This window comes from Python bivittatus, unplaced genomic scaffold (assembly GCF_059951505.1).
Source record: "Python bivittatus isolate LINGU-HERP-01145 unplaced genomic scaffold, Pbiv_v1 ctg000210_np1212, whole genome shotgun sequence".
Lineage (NCBI taxonomy): Eukaryota > Metazoa > Chordata > Lepidosauria > Squamata > Pythonidae > Python > Python bivittatus.
In genome coordinates, this window is record NW_028277053.1 from 6,443,530 (window position 1) to 6,466,787 (window position 23,258).

General features: G+C 48.0%; 1 protein-coding gene across 5 annotated transcripts in view; it reads left to right on the forward strand.

Annotated features, from left to right (window-relative positions):
• The window catches only part of PPIP5K1 (diphosphoinositol pentakisphosphate kinase 1), a 39,838-nt gene extending 20,064 nt beyond the window's left edge, over positions 1-19,774 (forward strand). The window contains exons 25-30 of one of the 5 annotated variants that reach the window (XM_088139331.1): positions 1,279-1,443; positions 1,606-1,690; positions 3,803-3,925; positions 5,995-6,057; positions 10,971-11,051; positions 14,573-14,698. In XM_088139331.1, coding sequence (XP_087995457.1) covers positions 1,279-1,443; positions 1,606-1,690; positions 3,803-3,925; positions 5,995-6,057; positions 10,971-11,008 — 474 coding nt within the window. In that variant the 3' untranslated portion in view covers positions 11,009-11,051; positions 14,573-14,698. Of the gene's footprint in view, positions 1-1,278; positions 1,444-1,605; positions 1,691-3,802; positions 3,926-5,994; positions 6,058-10,970; positions 11,052-14,572; positions 14,711-18,844 lie in introns of those variants that run through there. The other 4 variants (XM_088139328.1, XM_088139327.1, XM_088139330.1 and 1 more) reach the window with 4 other exon arrangements.
• The last annotated feature ends 3,484 nt before the right edge of the window (positions 19,775-23,258 follow it).

Consider the following 23,258-nt stretch of genomic DNA (forward strand, 5'->3'; position numbering starts at 1 on the left):
AAGTCACTTCAGTTGATGAATGGGTCCAACAAATGACACAAGTGTGGCCTCAGATTGCTGCGTCGTTAAAGGAGGCCAAAGCAACGTACAAGAAATTTGCAGATGCTAAGAGAACCCCAGAAAAGGAATGGAAAGTAGGAGATAAGGTTCTTTTATCTACCAAGCATCTTAAATCATTACAACCTTCCAGAAAGCTCGCTCCAAAGTTTGTGGGGCCTTTTATTATAGATAAAGTAATTAATCCAGTTGCCCTACGATTACAGATGCCTGCTACCTTTAAAAGAATCCATCCAGTGTTCCACTGCGACCTGCTTAAACCCTATAAAGAGTCATCTCAATGGCATCCCTCCCCAGCACCGCCTAAACCGATGATGGTTGAAGGAGAACAACATTTTGAAGTTAAAGAGATACTGGACAGTAGAAAGCATGGGGGGGGGGGTTCAATTTTTAATTCAGTGGAAACATTTTCCCAAATCAGTGGCTGAATGGGTTGATAAGAAACATGTAAAGGCTCCACATTTAGTTAAAACATTTTATGATGTTTATCCTACAAAGCCTTAACATTTAGAAGGGTTATTGTATTATGTTTTTCTTTGCTTTTTCTTTTTTAGAGTGAAGAAGAGGAATCATCCGACTGACATCCTCTTTTGTGGAGGGGCAGTATGTCAGAATCCTCGCAAGATTTTAGAATAGATTATTAGATGGCTAGTTTAAAAAGAAAAAAAATGGTTTTTTACATGCTGCAGTTCTGCCATTGTAAAAGGGCAGGGGAAGTAGGGATGAGAAACCGTTAAAAAGCAGATGGCTCCTTATCACAAGCTCTGGCATGCTCAAGGTCATACCAGCAAGAGAATCAGAGGACCAAGAACTAAGGGCGATGTAAGGGGGGGAAAGTAAGAAAAACAGCTTTTGGCGCGCTTTTGATCAGTCTTAGCAATGCTTTGGATCTGTACACTTATTCTCAATAAATGAACTTTCTTTTGAATCAATATTGGTTGCAAGGAAAGTTGCTGGATTTGGGATCAACAGGTGGCAGCTCGTTAGGGATAAAAATATTGGCATAAGTCTACGAAGCGATTCAACTGTAAATGTTGTAAAAGTAAGGAAGGAGGGCGCTTGCTCGCTTGCTTTCTAACTTCTGCTCTGGGCTGCCAAAAGCCAGGCTGGCTTGCTTCCCATTCCCTGATGTCTGGGAATGCTGCCTTCGTCACCCGAGAGAGGTTCCCATCACTTGGAGCTTCTCCCCCAGGGCCTTACAGCCCTTGTGCTTTCTTACAGAAGGAGGCCAGAAAGCCGGAGCAGGGGAGTCTGGAGGACCTGGCTGAGTCTAGGGGCAGCGATGAGACGGACAGGCCAGAGGCACTGTCCCCACAGCCTTCCGAGCCAGTCTGCATTCAGCGACGGTCGCCTCTGATCCGGAACCGCAAGGCTGGCTCCATGGAGGTGAATCAGGGGAGTTGGAAGTGGAGACGGGGAGTGCTGAGGCATCTCGGCCGCTCCCCCTTCCCCTTTCCCTGTAGTCCAGCCAGGGGCGGTGCAGGAGGATGGGTCTTCTCTTCCCTTCAAGAGTTGAGCTGCTGCATCTTGTGTCTCTGCTTTCTGCAGGTGCTGTCCGAGTCCTCCAAATCTGGCGGGTACCGCCTCTTTTCCTACTCCAGGCATTCGTCCGAAGGGAAACAGAGCGGCTTAGGTATAAAGCATTCCTCCATGCCTGGACAATCCCTTTCTGCTCCCTCTTGGATTGGTCTGACATGCGGCAGCACTTTCTGGAAGCCTCGAGGCTGGACCCTGCTCTGAGTCCAACGCTGAGCACTTGAGCAAGCAGGAAGGGAGGGGAGCTCGGTTCAGCCATTGCAGAAAGGCTAATGGGGCACGAGAAGCAAGAGGCAGAAGCAGCAACCCTCAACATTTGTCACAAAACCGACCTCTAAGGTGGCTCCTGATAGTTTTGAAAAATAGCTTGATCCAGCTGAGAAGGTGGAGGGCTCCTGCTGTGAGGGAGCGCTGTCTTGCTTTCTTCTTTGGAGTTCTTGTCCACCCCCAAACAAAGGGACCTTTCACTCTAAAGGTTAGAGTTAGGTTGGCAGAGTTGGAACAGTCTGGGTGGGCTTAGAATACATCAGTGATCCTCCCCACTCAGGAAGTTGCACATTTTCCATTGATGCCTTCTTGAAGATAAAGCAGCATCCCCTCATGATTGAAGAAGGTACATGGGGAATATTCCTTTGCTCTGCTGCTTCTCTGGCCCTTGATGTGGCCAGAGAGGACTTTCCATCAGCCTGAATGCTCTCTCGGGGCTTGGGAACAGCAACAAGAGAGCCTCTCTTTTGGTCCTCCATCTGACAATAGCCTGGGAAGGCACCTATGTTGGTTGGGTTGCCTTGGTAAGGCTGCTGTTGTGCCTGACCCCTTTGTTGGGCATCAGCACCCCTGCCTGTGCTGCTGTGGCATTCAGATGATTCACCTGTGGCCAGAAAGGGACACAGACTAGTCTTTGTGTCTTCCCAGGATACACTGATGTCAGGGCAGCCATGCCTGTTTTTCTAACATGCTCCTCTGCTCTTTTACCTCCCTTGGGTCTGAGCAGAGAGGCAGAGCTGTGCTTCCATTTGGGGAGGGGGTGAAGGGAGCCTTAAAGATGGCTGGGCCTTAGGCACGCTGGGTGCTTCAGTGAGAGGAAATCGTTCCTGCAAGGAAGATTTCTGGGCAGCCAAGAGCCAGACTGTAAAGCAGCACTAACTCTCAGGAGGAGATGGTGACCGTGTCTTGCAGCAAGTGGGAAAAGCCACGATTCCCTTCCATCCTGCAAGGAAGCCTAAGAGGACGTTTTCATGGGGCCAGGGAGATGCTCCTCCCAATGAGTAGCACAGAGAGAGGGTGGGAACATTTCCAGGAGGCAGACTGGAATGAGTTCTGGAATGAGTTAGTTCTAGTCCTGGCTGGGGGACTTTGGGCCAGTCCCTCTTCTCAGGAAGGAGGAGATAAAAGACAACCCCTTTCTTGCCAAGAAAACTGCAGGGACTGGTCCAGGCAGTTGCCAGGAGTCAAGACTGGAAAACGCGCGCACACACAAGCCAGCGGAGTCAAGGCCAACCAAGCATCAATGGCGGTGGTGGGGAGGTCATTCCAAAGTGTCACTACAGAAGAGGCACACCTTCCTTATTTGTTTGGGGCTTTGTCACCACACTGCTGGACTAGAACACCAGTGAAGAGGACCTGGCTCTAGTCCACTGATCCTTAGAGAAGAGGAAGGGGAAGGGATCCTGCATGAAGGACTTATTTCTGTAAAGCTGATAAGCTGCTTTTGAAAGGCATTAGAATCCTACAAGCTAATTCTGAACTTCACTTAAGGATTTTTCTTGGACTATTCCTCTGCTTATTGCCAACATCTTGAGTACCTGAATCAATCACTGCTGTGTCCTCCCTTTTTTTTTTCTGGCCAAGTGTTCCAAAGTGAAAAATTCTCCCCAGTTTTCATTATTGCAACCTACTCAGCACTAGTAATGGTCCATGACTGTTTTCTGCTGATGCTGTTTGTCCACAAGCCAAGGTCAGGAGCCAGGCACACCCTCCATTGGTTTTCTGCTGGTCCAAAGTTTGGAGACACCTTCTCCTTGTCCTTTAGCTGGGTGAGAAGCGCTCGCGGTTGTGTCTCGGATCTTTGGAGCCGTCCTGTGCCAGGGTTTGGGGAAAAGGGACTCTGCTCGCCAGTGCAGTCAGATTTCTTTTTCATGACCCCAGATCTGTTGGAATGGGTTTCTTTGAGTAGTGAAGAAACTAATCTCCTGCTCTGCCTTTCCAGGGTCACAGTGCTCGAGGCTCTTCAGCACCACCGTCCTGGGAGGCTCCTCCAGTGCCCCAAATCTTCAGGATTATGCTCGCAGCCATGGGAAAAAGTTTGCCTCCAGCTTTCTATACAAAGATGGTGGGTGCATCTTCTGATTCTGGGGGTAGGGGCCCCGGGTCCTGGGCATTGCAGGCTTGGGACAGGTTCTGGCAGCCCCTATCTAATCAAAAGGGATATGGGGTGAAATGTCTGACATCTCACTTCCATCCCAAGGCCACTGCTTGTGACAGGCAACTGTAGAATGTAAGTTGAGGTGAGCGTTGCAGGGCTGAGAGCTAAGTGGCCCACAGGGACTCTGGTCTTACATAATGCTTGTACAGCGTCTTTGGGAATTTCTCGGTGCATATTTTTATTCTTTCACTTATAAAAACTTTCTGAAGCATCCAGTTATGGAAACCATGTATGAAGGAGTCAGAGAATGGAACAGGTTCAGAGAAGGGTGGCAAGGATGATTGGAGGATGAGGAATTAAATTCTGCAGAGATATTGTTCATTATTCTGGTTTAAGGCCAGTTCAGCTGGATTTGATTCTAAATGGCATACTCTCCGTTTCATTACCAGGCTTAATATAAGCAAAGCACCAATAATAAAAAATGCTGGTGCTGGTGTTCCGAGAAAACGTCCTTCTGGTATAAACAGTCCCAAAGTCCGGGGGCATCTCCAATTCAGTCCTTGAAGGCTTCTTGGAACAACCAGGTCTTGCTGATTGCAGGGCAAATGCTGAGTGGGAGTGGCAACCGAGAAGACCTGATTCTGGAGTCACAAAGTAGAGACGCAGAAAAAGGCCTCTCTCCCTGATCTTACTGAGTCCTGATTGAAGAACTGGACATGTCTGGCCCTGGGAAAAGAAAAACCAGGGCCACTACGTCAGTGTTCTTCAGACATTTGAAAGGGTGTCATGTGGAAGAATCCCAACAGCTGTTTTTTAATTGTTCCACAGCACAGAATAATGGACTGAATTTACAAGAAAGGCTGATTCTGATTGGTAGGAAAAGAATTCAGGATTGGAACCAAGTACTAAGGGAGGAGATGGGTTCCCCTTCCCTGGAGGGGTCCAGCTGGAGGCTAGATAACCATCTGTCGATTTCTGCAGCAAACAGGCAGGATATTGAATCTCTGGGCCTAAATGTGCCCTCCCCCCCAGGGTTCTTTGATTCCTTTCAGGACCTGTAAGAAAGGCAATCCTCTCTCTTGAACCTCTTCAGCAAAGCATTATTCAGTCTGAATTTAGGGCCTGTAGTCAGTCTAGTAGGAAATAGTACAATGCTGAAATCCTTCAAGAGCTCTGCGATGAGGTCAGTCTCTCTCCTTTTCCAGGCCTTGTTTGGTTGATGAGGCAACTCATGTTGAAGGTCCAGGAGAGGTTGGGAATGGCTGGCCAGCATGGGGATGGCTGGCCCTTTTCAGATACCCTGCCCTGTGATGCCGAAAGTGTTTTTTATGTTGTATGTGTGGGATATGCAAGGGGGAATACCGGAGTCCTCCAGATCTTGTCATGGAATTGCAGTGTTTAACAGGACTGAAGGGAGAAGTTAGACCCCTAGGCAGTATGCCTTGCTGGTGTTATGTGGATACTGAGTTAACCTACTTTCTGGGTTCATATAATACATTGAATCATAATTGACCAGACTGAGACCACAAACGAATCCCCCCATAACTAAAGCTTAAAACTAATCAAGCTTAAGCATGTGTGGATGCAGCCAGCAACCAATCTGATCAAGTATATTGAAGAAGCCCACCTGCCTGTCCTTGGCCCTTGGTTGGCCAGCCTTTGGAGTGCAGGGCCCCTGGCTTGAGCCTGGCTGACGGGAAAGGTTAAGGCTGCAGTGATGGTTGGCATCTCCCAGGGCTGGCAGCTAAGCACATTTCTTAGTGCCTGAAGCTTGGGAAGAGATGCAAAGAAATCCGCCATCTCCTTGTCTTCCTCAAGGTTTGGCTTAGGCTTCTCTGCTGTTCTAAAGATGCTAGACTGTACTGGATAGCCTTGGCCTTTCAATACCCTTTTCTTAAACAATACAAATTTGGGGACTCGGTGAGCTTAGCCTGGTCCCCCATCTGCCTCTCCTTCTGGGTGCCCCTTGTGCTGCAGCTTGGGCAGTTGGCCAGCTGGGCCCCTAACTCAAGGCACGTTTTTTCTTGTTTCCCCAGAGCTCTTGTCTATGCCAGCCATAAAGCGATTTTCTGTGTCATTTGCAAAGCATCCAACTAATGGTACGTTTGCTTCTTAATTTGAGACTCTCTTCCCTGTTCCACCCCCTCCCCGTGCACTTGCTGTATCCCTCACCTCTTGCTGTGTGTTTGTGACTGGTTACTGTGTGATGTTGTGTTGTCTCTGCAAATAACTACACTGCCTGCTCTTCTCGGAAGGAGGAGACAAGGATCACTCTGCTGCCACAGGTGTAAGGGGCAGAGACAGGTCACTTCTGCACTTCTGCAAGAAATTACGTCCACTGACCCTGCATGAAGTCACCAGGGGTTGAGGTTAGTTGTAAAGAGACCTGACTTTGAGGAGGGGGAAGTGTCTCCTGCCCTGTGGAGGTCCCACAAAATGCAGTGGGAAGGGGCAACATGCCCATCCCCAGGAGGCAGCCCCCCCATCCCTCTGCCAGTTCACATTGCCAGGCAATAAGAAGCTCCTTTGCCTTAGCATACGAAGGTTTTTCTGGAACATGGGGGAAAGATTCTGGAAATGGTCATTCCCAAACTTTTCCCCAAGAACAGGAACGGGAGCCTTTTCCTGGTCAAGGGTCCCTTTCAACATGGAGGGAGGGCTGAGTTTTCCAAAAACAGCAGAGTCGTGGTGGAGCAGGAGAGGGACCTACTTTAGGGCTGATACTCTGAAAGTAGCCTTTTCAGGAGTCATGTTTAGAGTGGGCTTCCGAGCCATAAAAAGGGGGTCTGAGATCACCCTTGAAACACATACCTGAATCTCAGTCCTGTTTGTAAGCTTTTGTATTCCTCATCATGTCATATTTTATTTTGTGACAGAAAGGGGAGCATATGACAAAATGGGGAGACAACACAAGTATGCCACTCTGTCTTGGAGCTGTCATATTGATCTGGATACTTCAAAATTAATTGTTTTTACCTGAACCTCTCAAACATGGCTGAAGGACATAACAATCGAACTTTTTGGTTTTTATGTGTAAAAATTGGGTCATACTCTCAGAAGGCCAAGGAATGTGCTTGCAGATGCCTGAGAAAGCCGGCCTCTTTCCTCATGAGGTATTAGAAGGGTTTGCTCCCTCTGAGAGTGCTTTCTAAGTACCTGGTAGAATTGCTTCAGCAGATGTGGTTTGAGGCCCAGCCAACATCCCTGTGAGGCAGCGCATGGTATCCTCAAGTTGGAGGAAGCTCCAGGTGGCCTTGTTTCAAAGCTTGCCAAGATCTCAATTCTTATATGGCCAATTCTTCTCTCAAAGGATGGGAGATATCCTGAGATAACTGATTGGGTGACCTTAGCTTGCTGCAAGTACTGAGGATGAAAGATTGCAAAAGGAATGAAATCTAGAGCAGTGTTGCACTGTTGGTATCTGAATCTCACCACAATGGCCATAAACAACCCAGAAACTTGCATTTTATGTTGTAAAAGGTAATAAGTAGAGCTTCTGAGAGTTTTCTGTAGATTTTCTCTAGTTTAGGCCAAAAAGAGGGAAGTTGTTAGCTGGTCATCACCTGGGTTGCTCTTTGGTTGCAAGATCAACAGACTTCCTTTGACAGCGACTGGCTCTGACATGGATCAACTCCAATTTTGCTCAGCTGAGTCTGCACTCCTTGTGGGGTGGGGAGACCCTTCTGTGAAGTTTCAGGTTGAAGGAACTCCAAGGAACCCTGAGTAGATTTTTTAACATGGGAAGATTGCTTTGTGGTGCCCAAGCAAAGCTTGGAGGGGGCCAAAAATTGCTGGGATGGCCAAGAAAAGGGTGTGTCCTCAGCTTGGCATCTCTCCAGAAGCGCTTGAAGTTCCTCTTCTCTCTGCTTTGCCTGTTCCGTGATGAGGATGTGGATGGGAGAGGCCTTTCCCCATCTGACTGCACCCTTGTGCCTCAGCCCAGCCTGTTTCTGCTTTCTGTGGTAGTCCCTCTGTGTACTTTGCTTAGGCGACAGGGTGGCGGCAACAGGGTGGCGGCGGCAGGGCCTCCTTTGCCTCCCCCCACCTGCAGTTCTTCTGGAATAAAAGAGCCATGGCAGGAGTTGGTGTACTTGCTGAGTATCAAGGACAGGCTGGCAGGCAGAGGGTGTCCCCAGGACAGGATCTCTTCTTTGAGCCTTGCCTGCTTTCTGCCCCTGGCATCCAGAAGACCTCTCAAAGCTGCGCTGTTGGCTTTCCTATTCTCTCTCTCTCTTTTTTTAATAGTAATTTTATTACAGATTACAGTTAAAAAGATAAAAACTAATACAAAGAAAAATTAAAGAATAAAAGAATAGAAAATGCAGAAAAAATATAAAAGAAAGAAAAAAGTAAGAATATAGTAAAGAAAAAGAAAAGAAATATATAAAGAAGTGACCTCCCCCTTCATCAGAACAAGTATAAACAATTTTAGTAACTTATTGCCTTCTCTTAAAATCAACAAAGATCTCTTCTTCCCATATCCCATCTCTTATCTATAAATAAATCCATAAAGTATCATCATTTCAGTCCTGATGTCAGTCCATAAGATCTTCTAAACTGTCCATAATGACAGACAGTCCATTAAGGTTTACCAGAGATAGCAACATATCTATTTTAACCTTGATCAAATAAGCCAACTTTATATTCCTTCCGCTTAGTTCTAACAATCTTGATATTTAATCCTTTCAAATAGTGTTGTAGAACTTGATTTCTTTTCATTTTTTATTTATCCCTTCTCACAAAATCCTTCACAGAACTTTAACAAGCCTTTTTTGTAAATCCAATATAGGAAAATTATCTAGATCACTCTCTTGGTTTGTTATTTGTATATCCCTCTTTTAATTATTAAGACATCAGGCGGTTTCTTTCATATGTCCAGCCTAACATCTTTTTCCATGTCATTCTTGTCAGCCTGACATTTTTAAATCCACATTCAGATCAGTCTCCATCTTGTCTGGTAAAATTTGCTCCTCTTCCATAAGATCTTCTAAACTGTCCATAATGACAGACATTCTTAAAATTATCTTCTGGGCCCATTGTTCACAAATATCCCTCAATATGTCCAATGTTAAAGTATTTTGCTCCATTCTATTAGTAAATTGAATTTAAGTGTTATTTTCCTTTAATCCTTGTAATCTTTAGTTCCTTCTGGTTTCCTCTAGTGTCCAACCTTCAAAGTCTCATCCTATCATGTTTTTTTTTTAAAGAGAATTCAAAACAAAAGCATTTTCCCACAGGAAGGATTCTTATAATTAATTTCAAAATCTTATTTCAAATCCATCTGGACCTTTAGTTGGTTTGTAACTTTCCAAAATCAATGCTCTAATCACACTTTTGCTGTTTATTCAAAAAAAAAAAAGAATTGTTTAAGTCCTTAAATCTGTAATTAAAATTTCTTTTGTGAAGGATTGAAGGAGACTCACCTGGTGCTATAAAAAAACTTGTTCCAAAGGTGTCAGGCCTAGCCCACAGAACTCCTGGAGACCATGCAGGTTCAATCAGCAAGCACCTGTTTGCCAGCACCTGTTTACAGAAATCTTCTCAGACTGACCAGCGGTTCCCAGGCACAACTCTCTACTATCTTCTGGAATGTTTAGGGATGCGCCAGCTTTCTCTGCTTATCTCCAGAGCATTGCTCTGGAGACGAGAGCACCGTTTTCACCCCCCTTCCTCCATTCTAGTCCATCACAAAAGGTTCCTAATAGCTGAAAAGCAATTACCAAAGGTGATTAGAAAAGGAAGTATGCGAACCCTGTGTCCATAAAGGTGCTGACTGTGGTTTGGGCTAAGATGGCGTTCCCTCATCTCTCAGAGCTGTAAACCCGCCAGAGACAGCTGTTTTGTGGTCTTATGAGGAGCAACTGTCTGGAGCACTTGTGGGCAATCCCAAGTCCTTTGCTTGTCTGGAGAGGAATCCTGAAGAGCTGGTCCCTTCGCTGGCGCTTCATTCCGCTGCAGTTGTCGGTTCTGCTCTTCAGTTCACCATTTCTTCCCCAGAACCCTGGCTTTTCAATAGTCCAGGGAGGAAGGGGGCAGTGCTGGCCCACTTTGCCCAAAGCAAGAGGGGGAAGTATCTACCCAAGTCATTTGGTGCAGAGCTACACTTGAGCCTGGCGGCATGTACGTGGCTTTTCTCCACTGCCGGTCACAGGTACTGAGGACGTTTGAGGAGGGGTGGTGCCTAAGGCAAGAGCTCTGTGGCCAGAAGGGCAAGCGGCAGCCTTGGTGAGGGTGGCCAAGTGATGCTTCTCTCTGCACTACTGGGAGCAGAGGTCTTCCCATTCTCATGGAATGGAATGGAATGGAATGGAATGGAATGGAATGGAATGGAATGGAATGGCAAGGTTAGATTCCACAGGTCCAGCCCTCAGTCTGTCCCAGATCTCCTTCTCTCCAGCTCCCTTGGAACCCTGATGTGCCATTTGTAAAGCAGGGAGGGTGAGATGTGGGCCTTCCAGAGGTTGAGCTACAGCTTTCAGCATTCTCACCGTTGTGGGGCTTGCTGCTGGAAGCCATAGTGCAAAAGCACCTGAAGGGCCACAACAGTAACCCATGCACAAGTCCATGTAAGACTGCTCTTGTCTCTTTCTTGTTGAGGGGGAAAACATTTTGTTAAGAGGCTCTCCCTTGCGAAATGCAGATTTTAATAGTTCAATCTTAATGAAGGGATCCACATAAAACAACGATAACTGGTGCTGTTTTTAGTACTGTATTTTGGTAGATGTAAGACAAGTAGAAATTTCCTCCCCTTAACAGAGTTTTTATTTTTTAGGGAACACAGACTCTGAGCGACCCCCCAATGCACATTTCCCATTCAACTTCTTAACCTCTCCTCACATAAACCCCCTCACAACCCCCTCCCTCACCTGTGGTCTTGTTTCCTGTTTGTGTAAGTAGCCAACAGTGTCCCTCACAGCTTTTTGTGTGTTTATTTGTGCTCTTGATCTGAAGAATGCTCCTGTGTACCAGTTGAAGAGCATTAAAGCCTTCCTGCTCAACCATTTTGTTTCAGGAATTCCCACCCAAATTAAAAGGAAGGACAGGCCCTAACTGATGCCAGTGCAAGTTTCTTTTTCCCCTAATTCGCAAGTAGGTGGGTGACTCTCCTGCTGGCTGTGAGTTTACTCATGTTTGAAAATCATGTTTAAAAACTCATTTTTAGTGCTCCACTAGAGCACAAATCAGCCTTAAAAAATACTTCCAATCACTTTTCATGAAAAATGATTTACAAGAAATGGTGATAAAGAGAGGCAACCCTAACATGTAATCCATCTTCCCCAAGGTATTGTCGAAGGCTTTCACGGCCGGCATACGATGGCTGGTGTGGGTCTTCCGGGCTGTGTGGCCGTGGTCTTGAAGTCTTGTTTCCTAACGTCTCGCCAGCACCTGTGACCGGCATCTTCAGAGTGCAGGAGCACAGACAGGAGCAGTTCTCTCTGTGCCCAGGGTGAAGTGACCCTTCTGTGGGTATTTATAGAGATCTTGGGGGGGGGTGTGGGGGGGGTATCTCCACAAATCTCCACAAGCTAACCGCATTTATGACCGACTTGAACAAGCCCTCCTACGTGAGAGAATACACACAACCCGCAGAAAGCTTGTCATCACAGACAAAGAATTATTTGACACACACATCAGCATCAGTCAGAAAATGAGAAGATTGGGACAAGATTGACACCCTAACCTACAGGAAAATGGAAAAGGATATCATTGACCACACAACCAGGCAAAAGCAAAAGTTTAACAAATGCCAAAACAGTCAACCAAAACCGGCGCTGGATCCCGCCCGCATTGTTGGCGGAACGCCAACTCGCGCCAGAAGAAACCGCCATCCTAACCAAGGGAGGAAACTTCGCAATCACACCCCCCAGAATTCCTGTGGAAGATATCATCGCCAATGTGGAATCAGCCATCCGCCACTGCCCTGAAGAGGAAGCAGAGGAAATAAGGGGTGAGATAGCAAGGATCCTATGGAGAGCAAAGCCCCCCACCAGCAACATAACGAGGAAAGAGAGAAATGCCATAGAAACCCTCAATTCGGACCCCGATATCATCATCCTGCCGGCTGACAAGGGCAACGCCACGGTAATTATGAAAACAGATGAATACAAAGTTAGAGAACTACTAGACCCCACCACATACAGAAAACTAAAACGGGATCCGACCAGCAAAATCATGAAACAAACCAACACCCTGACGAGGAACTCCTCCCTTCACCCCAACGCACTTCAACACATATGCAAGACAGAAGCCCTTACACCCAGACTATACGGACTCCCCAAAATCCATAAAGACTCGATCCCACTCAGACCCATCGTAAGCGCCATTGGCTCCCCGACATATGAATTATCCAAACATCTGGCCACCCTTCTACAGACCCACGTGGGACAGACTCCAGCCCATATCAGAGACTCAGGACATTTCATCGAGAAAATCAGCACCCTGAAACTCAACCCCACAGACAAACTGGTCAGCTTTGACGTGGTCTCCCTGTTCACCAAGGTACCAGTGAGGGACACCCTGGCACTCATCAAACAGATCTTCCCAGAAGACATCACAGCCTTATTTCAGCACTGCCTAACAACCAGTTACTGCCTATGGGATAATGAGTACTATGAACAGATGGACGGTGTCGCCATGGGAAGCCCCCTGAGCCCAGTCGTAGCAAATTTCTACATGGAACATTTTGAAAAACGGGCTTTAGAAACCGCACCCGTTACCCCAACAGTCTGGTTCCGATTTGTGGATGACACCTTCGCAATTTGGAGTCAGGATGAAGAAGACCTAGAGAAGTTCCTGAACCACCTAAACAGCGTCCACCCCAATATACAATTCACCATGGAAAAAGAAGTGGACAGCCAAATTCCATTTCTAGACACGTTGGTCATACGCAAACCAGACCTCAAATTAGGACACAAAGTCTACAGAAAACCCACCCACACAGACCGGTACCTACACAAAAACTCCAACCACCACCCACGTCAGAAAAGAGGCATTATCAAAACCCTCAGGGATCGTGCCAATCGGATCTGCGAAACCCAATTCCTAAACTCTGAACTTAACCACCTTAATTGGGTCCTACAAGCGAATGGCTACTCCAAGAATGAAATAAAAAGAGCCATCAAACCAAGAAAGCAACATGCGACTGAAGAAGAAAAACAGCCACCCACCAATAAAGTATTTCTGCCCTATATCAAAGGGGTCACAGACCGCATGGGAAAACTGATGGAAAAACACAATTTCCAAACAATCTTCAGACCCACCAGAAAAGTACAAGAAGTGCTAAAATCAGCAAAAGACAAAAGGGATCCCCTCACCGCTGCAGGAGTATACCGCATACCATGCAGTTGCGGACAAGTATACATCGGGACCACAAAACGCAGCATCCATACCAGGATAAAAGAACATGAAAGACACTGCAGACTACAGCAACCAGAAAAATCTGCATTAGCTGAACATGCTCTCAAGCACACTGGACACAAAATCCTATTTGAAAACACAGAGATACTGGACAACACCAACAGCCACTATACCAGGCTATACCGGGAAGCCATTGAGATTCACAAACACCAGCATAGCTTCAATAAAAAAGAGGAGAGTCTAAAAATCAACAAAACCTGGCTACCAATCCTGAAAAATACAGCCTGCAAAAGGTCAACGAACTCAGCTCAACCACCAGGACGTGAACAGTTCACACAATGAACTTGCTAATCACCCCCAGCAGCCCCTCGTTAACAATTCAGTAGAAGAAAAAACCCTGCCTAATCCCCAGGAAAATACACACAGATGCTGACTCCAAAACAAGCAGCCACTCAGTAACCCAACCCCCCCCACACCCCCCCCCCCCCAAGATCTCTATAAATACCCACAGAAGGGTCACTTCACCCTGGGCACAGAGATAACTGCTCCTGTCTGTGCTCCTGCACTCTGAAGATGCCGGTCACAGGTGCTGGCGAAACATTAGGAAACAAGACTTCAAGACCACGGCCACACAGCCCGGAAGACCCACACCAGCCTTCCCCAAGGTAGTTGCTCATATTATTAGCTCAGTGTTTCTTTCTTGATTCTCCCCAAATTGTGCTACACTTCCAGTGTTAACCTCCTGAGCAGATTTTCTGCAGAAAAATACTGGAAAAAATGTCATGAAGCAATAGAAATACCACAGATGTTAAACAATGTCATTTGGACCCTCCTGGAATTCTGTGAAGGAGACACTGGCTCTTGCACAGCACAGGAGAAGTCCTTGGGTCATCTGCAGAAGAGGAGCTTTTCTGAGCTGCTGTGCATCTGCTTTGTGGGTTCACCAAGAGCTTTAGGCTGCAGCAGCGGCATCTCAAGTGCCAGCTACTGTGGGGCCTGGTCAGCCTCCTAAGTGGACGAGCCTGGACAGCATTCACTTGAAGAAGCTGCTGTTCTCGCTCCTTGTGCTGCAAACAGAGGAAGATAAGTCATCAGTCCTGCTTCTGTTTTGCTTTGGTCTTTGTGGTGGGGACACGGGGGTCCCTGTGTTCCGCCTGAGAGGCTCAGAAAGGGTTTGGGGTGACCAGAGCGGCAGCAGGCAGTGTGGGCAAGGCTCCCTGGCACTGACGCTGCTGGGTGGGGCTTTCTGATCTGCAGGGTTCGAAGGCTGCTCCATGGTGCCCAGCATCTACCCCTTGGAGACGCTGCACAATTGCCTCTCGCTTCGCCAGGTCAGCGATTTCCTGACGGCTCTGTCCAGGAGCTGCCACGACTCCCAGCTGAAGCCCCTCGCAGGTACCCGCAGGGACAGAGGGGAGGGGGCCTCTTGGCTGGGCGCTTTTGATTTCAGGTTTAGGTTTTCTGAAACTGAAGCAGTAAAGGGGTGGCAGATTTATTTGGCTTGGTTTCTGTTAGTATCATGCCATTGTACTACTTTTAAGACAGCTTATAGGCGTTGTATAAAACAAGTAAAAAAATCAGAAATACGGTATGTTTTCTGAAATTCTTGTATTGCTGGCTGATGGATACCGAAGGAGGAGGACATTAAAAGAGGTGCCAGGACTGAAACAAACAGTGTCATGCTTATTTAAATTGCCCCCATTAATTACTTACAGCCCCAGGGGCCTGTGAGCCCAAACAGCAAAGGCGGTCTCCAGAATTCAACCCACCAAGGGGTTGCTTTTGTTGGGCAAGTTTTACAGTCCTGCAATCTCTTTTCCTCTCCACCCCTGGAGTTGCTCAGTTTAGGCATCAGCAAAGAGAGGTTAGATATTAATGAGGATTAAGTATCTGGCAGGCCCTGGGAAATAGAGGGGAATAATGATCTCATTGGGGCTAGAGCTGGAAGTTTGTTATCTCACAGCTGGCAAGAGTAAATTGGTAGGGCTAGCTTGTCTAAGCAGCCTCTCTTCCAGGTGTTAATTGGAAAATGCAGGTCAATCCCAGGACACTGTACATAATCTAATTTCTGAGCCAACTACCAAAAGATCTTGTTGGTTTCTGTGGCTGAGCAATATTGTGGGCTGGGGAGTCAGCTAAAACTACAGTGCTAAGACCAGCATAAAAATACACCCCTGGAACGGCAGGTGGAGCATCGGGGAGTGTAATGGTGTGCACCCCGTTATGTGAACCTCCAGACCAGACTCACAAACCACTGTGGAGGGAGCAACCCCTGATTCATATCTGTATACTCCCCCCACCTTCCCATCTGTGGGGCACCCAAGGTGTGACAATCTGTGCAATTAACATTTGGTGAAACAGCTAGCATTATTCTGAGTGCAACTCAATAGGCCTATTTGAAGACCTTAAGCCTTTCCCTGAAGGGGCTGCCAGGGAGCCCCCTGCATGGCAGGGGGCTTCCCACCAGCCCTGAGCTTCCAGCAAGGAATTCACAGTAGCAGAACCCCTTCACAAATAGCTGCTGCGCACCTCACACCCCTGCCATGGCTGGGTACAGGGTGCTTTGTACCTCCACCACCTGAGGAGGACAAAGGCCTCCAGTGCCTAGGGGAGCAATCGGCTTCTTTGCCCAGCCCAGACCTCCTGGCCATTGGTCTGGGGCAGTGGCCGAGCCTGTCTGAAATAATTGGAAATGGGATGATGGTTGGCTGGCCATGGCCGTGGCCGTGGCCATGTTGTGTGTTTGTTTCTGTACTGGCCTCAATGCGATTTTAGCCACGCAGAGTTGCGATTTGTGAGTCGGGCAGCCACATAAGGCGAGTAAACAACTGAGCAGGATGAGGCCCCTGGGAGGTGGCTCCCCGGCTTGTCTGCTGCTTTCTGCGAGGGAGCAGAAACGGTCCTTTTTTAGGGAGGGGTTTTCCTTCTCAGTCCTGTTTGGGGTCCCAGAGAAGAGCTGGCTGATGCTGCAGCGGGGGTCCCTCCACCCCCACCCCACAGGTTGCATTTTGGAGGGTTTTTTGCTGCATGAAAGTGGCCCGGCTGAATAGTTTTGAAAGTACCAACACCTGGGTTGCTTGCAGCAGGAAGGCTTCACTGCCAAGAATGATGCTGCTGTTGTTCAAGAATAGTAATACTACTAATACTACCACTAATACTAACCATACTAATGTAAAAATAATGCATCAATATATAAGTTGCTCTTTCTTTCCTTTTCTCTTTTGGTTGTTTCTAGAAGGTCTTAGAAATGTGTTTGAGTTGCACTAAGTAGGTACTCCACTGTTTTTTTAAACAGGAAAGCTGGAACTGTTTAAACAAAATAAACGTGGTGCTAGTTGGGCTTCAGAAGATTACCTTGAGACACGGGCAAATTACTGTTCAAGAAAAAAGCAACAACAAAACTGGCATGAATAATTAAATTAATTTAAATTTAAATTTAAATTTAAATTAAAAATTAAATTGATTTAAATTTCAAGAATTTACACATTCTTGAATTTACACATTGGCACATTTTAATGTATCCATAGTTTTTTATATAAGCTGTTGCCAGGATGCTTATCTCTTATATAAACTATGAAATCCTGCCATTCATAATAAAACAGTCATTCACTGGCATGAATTAATTGATGAAGGGGAAAATAGTGTTCCCCTTTCAACATGGTTGAAAGATCAAGAGAATGCTGAAGTGTTCTCAGACCCAGAGCACAACTGGAAGAAATCTGCCCCCCAAATGAGTGGTGCCCAGACTCACTACAAAAGCCAGAGAATAAAGTGGGTGGTTGAAACCCCCAGAGAATCTCCCTGAATATTGATTCATCACGGCCAAGGCTGGTGGTTGAGACTGAGGCAGAGATCGAATCTCTTGCTCAGCCAAGCACTACTCTGCCCTCAGGGAAATGAATGTCCTCCCCTGGGGAGGTTTCTCTGGGCCAATCTGTTGAACCATGGTCTGGATCTCGCCAGGGCTTCTTTGAGTTCCTTGCAGAAAGGTTGTGGCTGCAGCACCTCACTGACCCTCTGCCAGCTGGCTACCGATGCAGTTGGATCTCCTCACCCAAGTTCTGGCAGCTCACACAGCCCTATCCATTTTTCCTGGAAAATCTCTGATCCCATGAGCCCTTCTGGCAAGAGACTCCTGGCAAGGTGATAGGACACCCCTAACACCTTCATGCTACTCAGGCAGGCAGTGATAGACATGGCTTAGCTATTAGCAACCCACCCATGGTCTTTGCTGGAGTGGCTGTGGCTGTGGCTGTGTTTCACTGAGAAAGGTTTGGGATGCATGTTTTACGATACGACTGGCTGGGTGGAGTTAGCTTTGGGATTGCTTTGGATTAAATTTAATCTCCTGCAGGTTAATTGATTGGATCAATTAAACCATTTCTAGTATTCCCACAATACTTTTGTTATTGATCTAGGGCCACTGAGGTATCACCTTTGTTCTGGCTGGCAGCAAGATACTTTGAGCCAGCTGGACCAAGGAGGCAAATGCTCCAAGAATCTTTGTTTACCTGCCCAGATTTTGATAATGCAAGAGTACCTGCACTGAAAATGGCAAAAATCACAGATATATTTTAAGAAAGTCACAGCAGTCTGCTGAAGGATAGTTATTAATTTTAATTTTAATTTTAATTTTAATTTTAATTTTAATTTTAATTTTAATTTTAATTTTAATTTTAATTGTACGCCACCCAGAGTCACTTGTTGTGAGATGGGCGGCCATATAAATTTGATAAATAAAAATAAATAAACTTGTGGAGAGTCAAAATAAATTCCATGCATCCTAAATTATGACACTGAATAATGTTGGTTGCAGCAGTGGTAGAATAGCCCCTTTCCGCCATCTCCCCCTAGAGGGGTTCTCGGACTGCTGCATGGGCAGCCTATCGGAAAGCGAGAGCAAGGCCAGCTCAGGTTCTGGCAAGGCCTTTGGCAGGAGGGGCAGACAAGCAACCCAGACTCCCTGGGGCATCATCAAGCCAAACCACTCCCGCATTTTAGTCAGGAGGGAGATGGTGCCAGCTACTGCAAGCCCTTAAAGCCCTTGTCCCCTTGGATTCCCTAGGCCGAGGGATGCCTTGATGCCCAGGCAATTGGACCACCCAGGAAGTGGGTGGTTGTAGCCGTAGCTGCCAAAAGGATGCTGGAGGATGGAAGGGGAAGGCTTTGTGGTGACAGGAAATCCAGACTGAGAGATGGGCCTGCTTGGGTGGTGCTAACCCTAACCCTAACCCAGTGGGCAGTGGCTGGCTCAGGGAACTGACGGGTTTGCAACATTGCCAGGATTCCAGCAGGGGGCATGTTTTGCACCTGTGGGCACTTGGGGGGCAGCCAGTACAGTGGCAGGAAGCCAGGCTGCTTGTGCCAGAGTGCAGTGGACCTTCCCTGCCACGGCAACTCAGTACTTTGATCCTTTCTGGCTGAAGGTGCTGCGCAGACAGCTGCTGTACTGGGATTCTGGGCGTTGGCGTGGTTGCCAGGGATTTGCCCAAGCTGCTTGTGACAGTCTTCCTTACGTTTATCTTGCAGACGGCAGCAGCCCGTCCAGTACGGCCGCCGGTAAAGGCCCCACAGAATCCTTGACCTCTTCAGCAAGCTGCTTCTACGAGGACCAGGTCACCGACCAGCCCTCTGGGAAGGAACTGCTCAACACTGAAGAAGGGAGCCTGCAGGGCTTCACCTCTTGGGGGGAGCTCCTGGCAGTGAGCGAGGAAGAAGTGGGGCCGGAGCAGGGACGGTTGGAGGAGGCCCTGGCCGAGAGAGAAGAGCAGCGGGCGATGCCCCAGTCAGAGGCGAGAGAGGGGAGGCCATGGGGACTGTGGGACCTGGACCCGGACCCAGACGAGCTGAGCAGAGAGGAGGTGTGAAGGCCCTCTAAGCCAGAGGTTCTGGGGACCTTAGTTGGGAAGAAGGGTGGGGGAGCGCCTTCTGCTCCTCCGCAGAGGTCTTGGGAGGCAGCAATTCAGCCAGCAAAAGCCTCAGTCCAGGAGCCCCTTGGATTGCCTGCTGACCACGGTCCACGCCGCCCCAGCTGGAGCTGAGGAAGCTTCAGGATGAGCCAGGTGGATCACATGCTCTGGGTTTTCCATGTGGTGTCAGTGAGGCTGCTTGAAACAGTCATCAAGATGGCTTCTGATGGGTCTGGGATGGTGTAGAAAGTGGACTGGCCTCCCTGTATCCCAAATTCCAACTTTGCTGGAACCACCAAGAGAATCAAGTTTTCTTAGAAATACATGAGTGAGTTGCCAATGGTGTTTAGCAAGTGCAAATTGTAATATATTCTTTGCATTAAGGGCGGGGGGGAGGAAGGGGGTCCAGATGTCATGTCCAAAATGTCTGGTTAAGATTTGTTTTTTTGTGTTTCCCTCATTATGAATCGTGACACTGTCCCTAAAGTCATTCTGTATCTTCAAGCTGTAGTAAAACACACTAGGCACCTGGTTTCACCCTTATTCCCTGCCTGGACTGACAACTGAAGTGTGGTTAGAGAGGGAGGAAAGTCAAGGTCTTGTTCCTCCAGAGAGCTGGGATGGCGACATGGAAAAGGGTGCCCTTTGCAAGGGGGTTTCCTGGGCTGGAGCAGTTTGTCTTAAAGAAGCTGGAGGAGCCCAGGAAAGCTGGTGTGTGTGTGAATGGAGCAAAGCTTTGCCTGGAGCTTGCCAAGAGGCTTTCTGAATTCTAAAAATTTCCTGCCAAAGTGTCCTTAGAAGGAGGACACGGTTGACGCCTGCCGCTTCCCACTTTGCTCAGACTTGTTCACAAGAACCCCAGGAAACAGGCACTAGAAAGCTGAACTCCGTAGCTTGCATTCCCTGAAAATGGAGGGTCTGTCGCTCAGCCTGGAAACTGGTAAGACACCCTTGTGAGAATGCCCACTACAGACTTTGACAGTTCTGGATGTGCCCCAGAAGTTTGCCTACTCCATTACAGGAGAGCAAGTCCTTGCTGACATTTAGGAGTTGTTCTGAGGATGCTCACAAGGACGGGTCTAGGACTGGTCCAGTAGAGATGATCTAAGGACTTGGCTATCAAGCAGCTTTTCCACATCCTTCATAATTGCTCCGCAGAGAAGGAGTATAAATCAGTCCTCAAAGGGAAAGGAAGAGGCAGGCGTATTCCGAATGAGGAGGCAGGTAGATGAGGGAGAGCCAACTCGCTCCAGGGAGCTCCAACTTGGAGGAATGAGCAACAGAAGGCAAAACAGCTTCTGTCTGAATGAATGACCGACGACAATGTTCTCTGCAGTGGCTCAAAATGGTTCCAGATGGATGGCTTCTCCATGGCCCGGTGTGGTAATTTTGGTGGTGCTTTTTTAGAAGCAGAAAAAAGAGAGAAAACAGTGGGAAATACAAGAGAGTTAAAAGTGGATTGCCATAACCTTCCATGGTTAAGCTGTGGCAACAGCAGTGGCACCTCTCTGGAGGGAGCCTTAGGGACTGCTGATCTGAGATTTGTGGGACATTTGTGGGTGTTGGAATGTCTCAGTTCGAGAGCTACGTCGCAGCATTCTTTCCACAGCTGCAAGGCAAGGGAGCTCCCCATTGGCAGAACTTCTGGCCTTGTCCCATCTTCTGTGTCTGCATCTGAGATTCCCTGTTGAGGCTTCTTCCAATTCCCCCCATCAAGCAGACAGTGGGTGAGCTTTTTAACCTTTTCTTGCTGAAAAAACAAATACAGCTGGGTGAAGAGTGAAGGGCAGAGGGCACCCCCTGTTTTGATTGCTCCCCAGTGCCTGGCTGGAGGGAGTTCTAGCTGACAAAGCAAGGAGACTTTATGGACAAGAATACCACTGTGTGTTTGGATGACAGTTTAGAAAGTTAGGGTGGGAACACCCTCAGGGATAAGAAATAAAAGGCAGTCCACACTAGGGCTTGCTAGGAAGAGTAGCATGAAGTGTTGAAATCTCTGATGGAGCTGGAGAAAGTGTAGAAACAACCAAAATACAAAAGCACCGTGTTGAGATCTTTCCAGTTGGGTTCATGCAACTGAAGGGGGGATATGGGGTGGGCAGATCATGCACAATAATGAAGAAAGGATACCCTCATTCTAAAAGCTGGGATTACTCAGAGCTCTTCTACACAGCTCCACTTTCACTCCAGCAGATCCACAAAAGATTTCTGCTTTGCCCTGGGGATGTCCTTTGCTGCCCCCATCTCAGTTCTCCCCGGGAGTCAACCAGCACTTCTAGCTGGCCTCGTTGCTGCCCTGCTGCGTTTGTGTGCACAGCAAAGGGGAGGGAAAGCAATCATTCTGCTTTAAAAAGAAGCATGAAATGGTGCCGAGGCTTCACACTACCTGGATTTCAGCAGCAGCAGGAGGTGGGATGAGGCAATGGCAAGGTTAATCCTACAGTTTTGCTTCCTGTGTCACAGCCCTGATGCTCAGGCTGTGAGAACCAACCTCAGAGGAGTGCCAGGACTGCGTGTGGAGGGGAACTGATTCTGGGTAAAGAGAAAAATGCTTACACAGTGAATGTCTATGAAGCCCTCCAGGATCAAAGGCAGGGTAGTACAGTCCCAGTTGTTGGACTTGGGATCAAAAATAGAGCCAGGCCACCTGTCTGATCATGTGGGCTGCAGGATGCTGAACTGCCCAGAATGTTGCCTGGAAAATCCTTCATTTATTTTACTTTACCAGGCTTATATCCTGCTTGAACTGAAGCAGTCCAGCATGCATGCAACATGCACTCTAAATTCTGAAGTATGTGTGGCAATGCTTGCGTTGTGCTGGTCCCCAGATCTCTGAATTCATCTTTGTGGGCTGGGGGCTTGAAGTTCTGAATGATAGTTGAGGCTGGAAGATAGAAGAAGCAGGTTGGCTTGGGGAAGGGCTTATGCTCATCCCCACAGGCCAGGCAAGGGCCCATGGCGAGGCCTTAGCCTTCCAGATGAATCCAGTGGTTTTCTTCAAGGAATCTGCAGGCGAGGTTGGAGGCGGGCCCTGCAGCCAAGGCAACTCCTCCCAGACAGAGGGCATCTGCATGGAGAGACCTGGGCCAGGTGGGTTGGAAAGCAAGGAGGTTTCCCGCGCCTCACAGTTTGCCTTGAACAGAACGGGAAAGGACCCTAAGGGCCACACCAGCCTCTTGCCTTGCACCGTGGACAGCTACGTGCATTCAAAATGATGGCAGATACATGGACTGCGGATTGATCCCCCCTTCCTCTTACTATTCCACAAGACCTGGGTTGCCGCCTGCCAGGCTGCACCCAAAGGTCCTCTCTGTGAAGCCCACTTTATCTTGGGTGTTTTATAATCTCCTTTTCCAATCTCTAACTCGGCAGAATTGGCAACTCTGGTGGCCGTGAGTTCCTCAGAATAACTGTGTAGTTGGAGAGAGATTCTGTGTAATCTCTGTGAGAGAATGTCATCCAGCTATTCCACCAGCAGCAGCTAAAGCGAAAGAGAACAGCAGCTACTGCAGCACAAAGAAATGCTGGAAATGCCCCCCACCCAGAAAGCTGGAAGTGCGCTTGGTAGCCACACATTTCCCCTCTCCTTCCCAGCACGCATCACCACCAAAGCAGCAGCACGCAGCAGCACCACTCCTTCTGTGTTGCTCTTCCCCCTCCACCGCCCCGCAGCCATTGGCTGAATTTGTACAACCCGAGTCTGGCGTGCAGGCCAGCGTGTCATGGGAACCCAGGCATTGCCTCAGCATATCGCATGGACAAGATCAAGATGGTGAACTGTACTGTGGTTGGTTAGGGGCACAGCACACTTGTGACCCATCATCTTCCCTCTGTTTTAGAGTTAGCGTGCTGAGCAAGGCCAGCCAATGACTGGCTTGAGATAAGATCACGGCTGCTTTTCAGCCATTCTTGTGGCCAAGAGTACGAGGGAGCCACCATCACACAGAGGCGTTGCTGGGGGCAAGGGATGGCCAGAGGCAAGCATCTCTCTTGACCTTCCAGTCACCAGCGTCGGAGGGAGAGCCACACGCAGG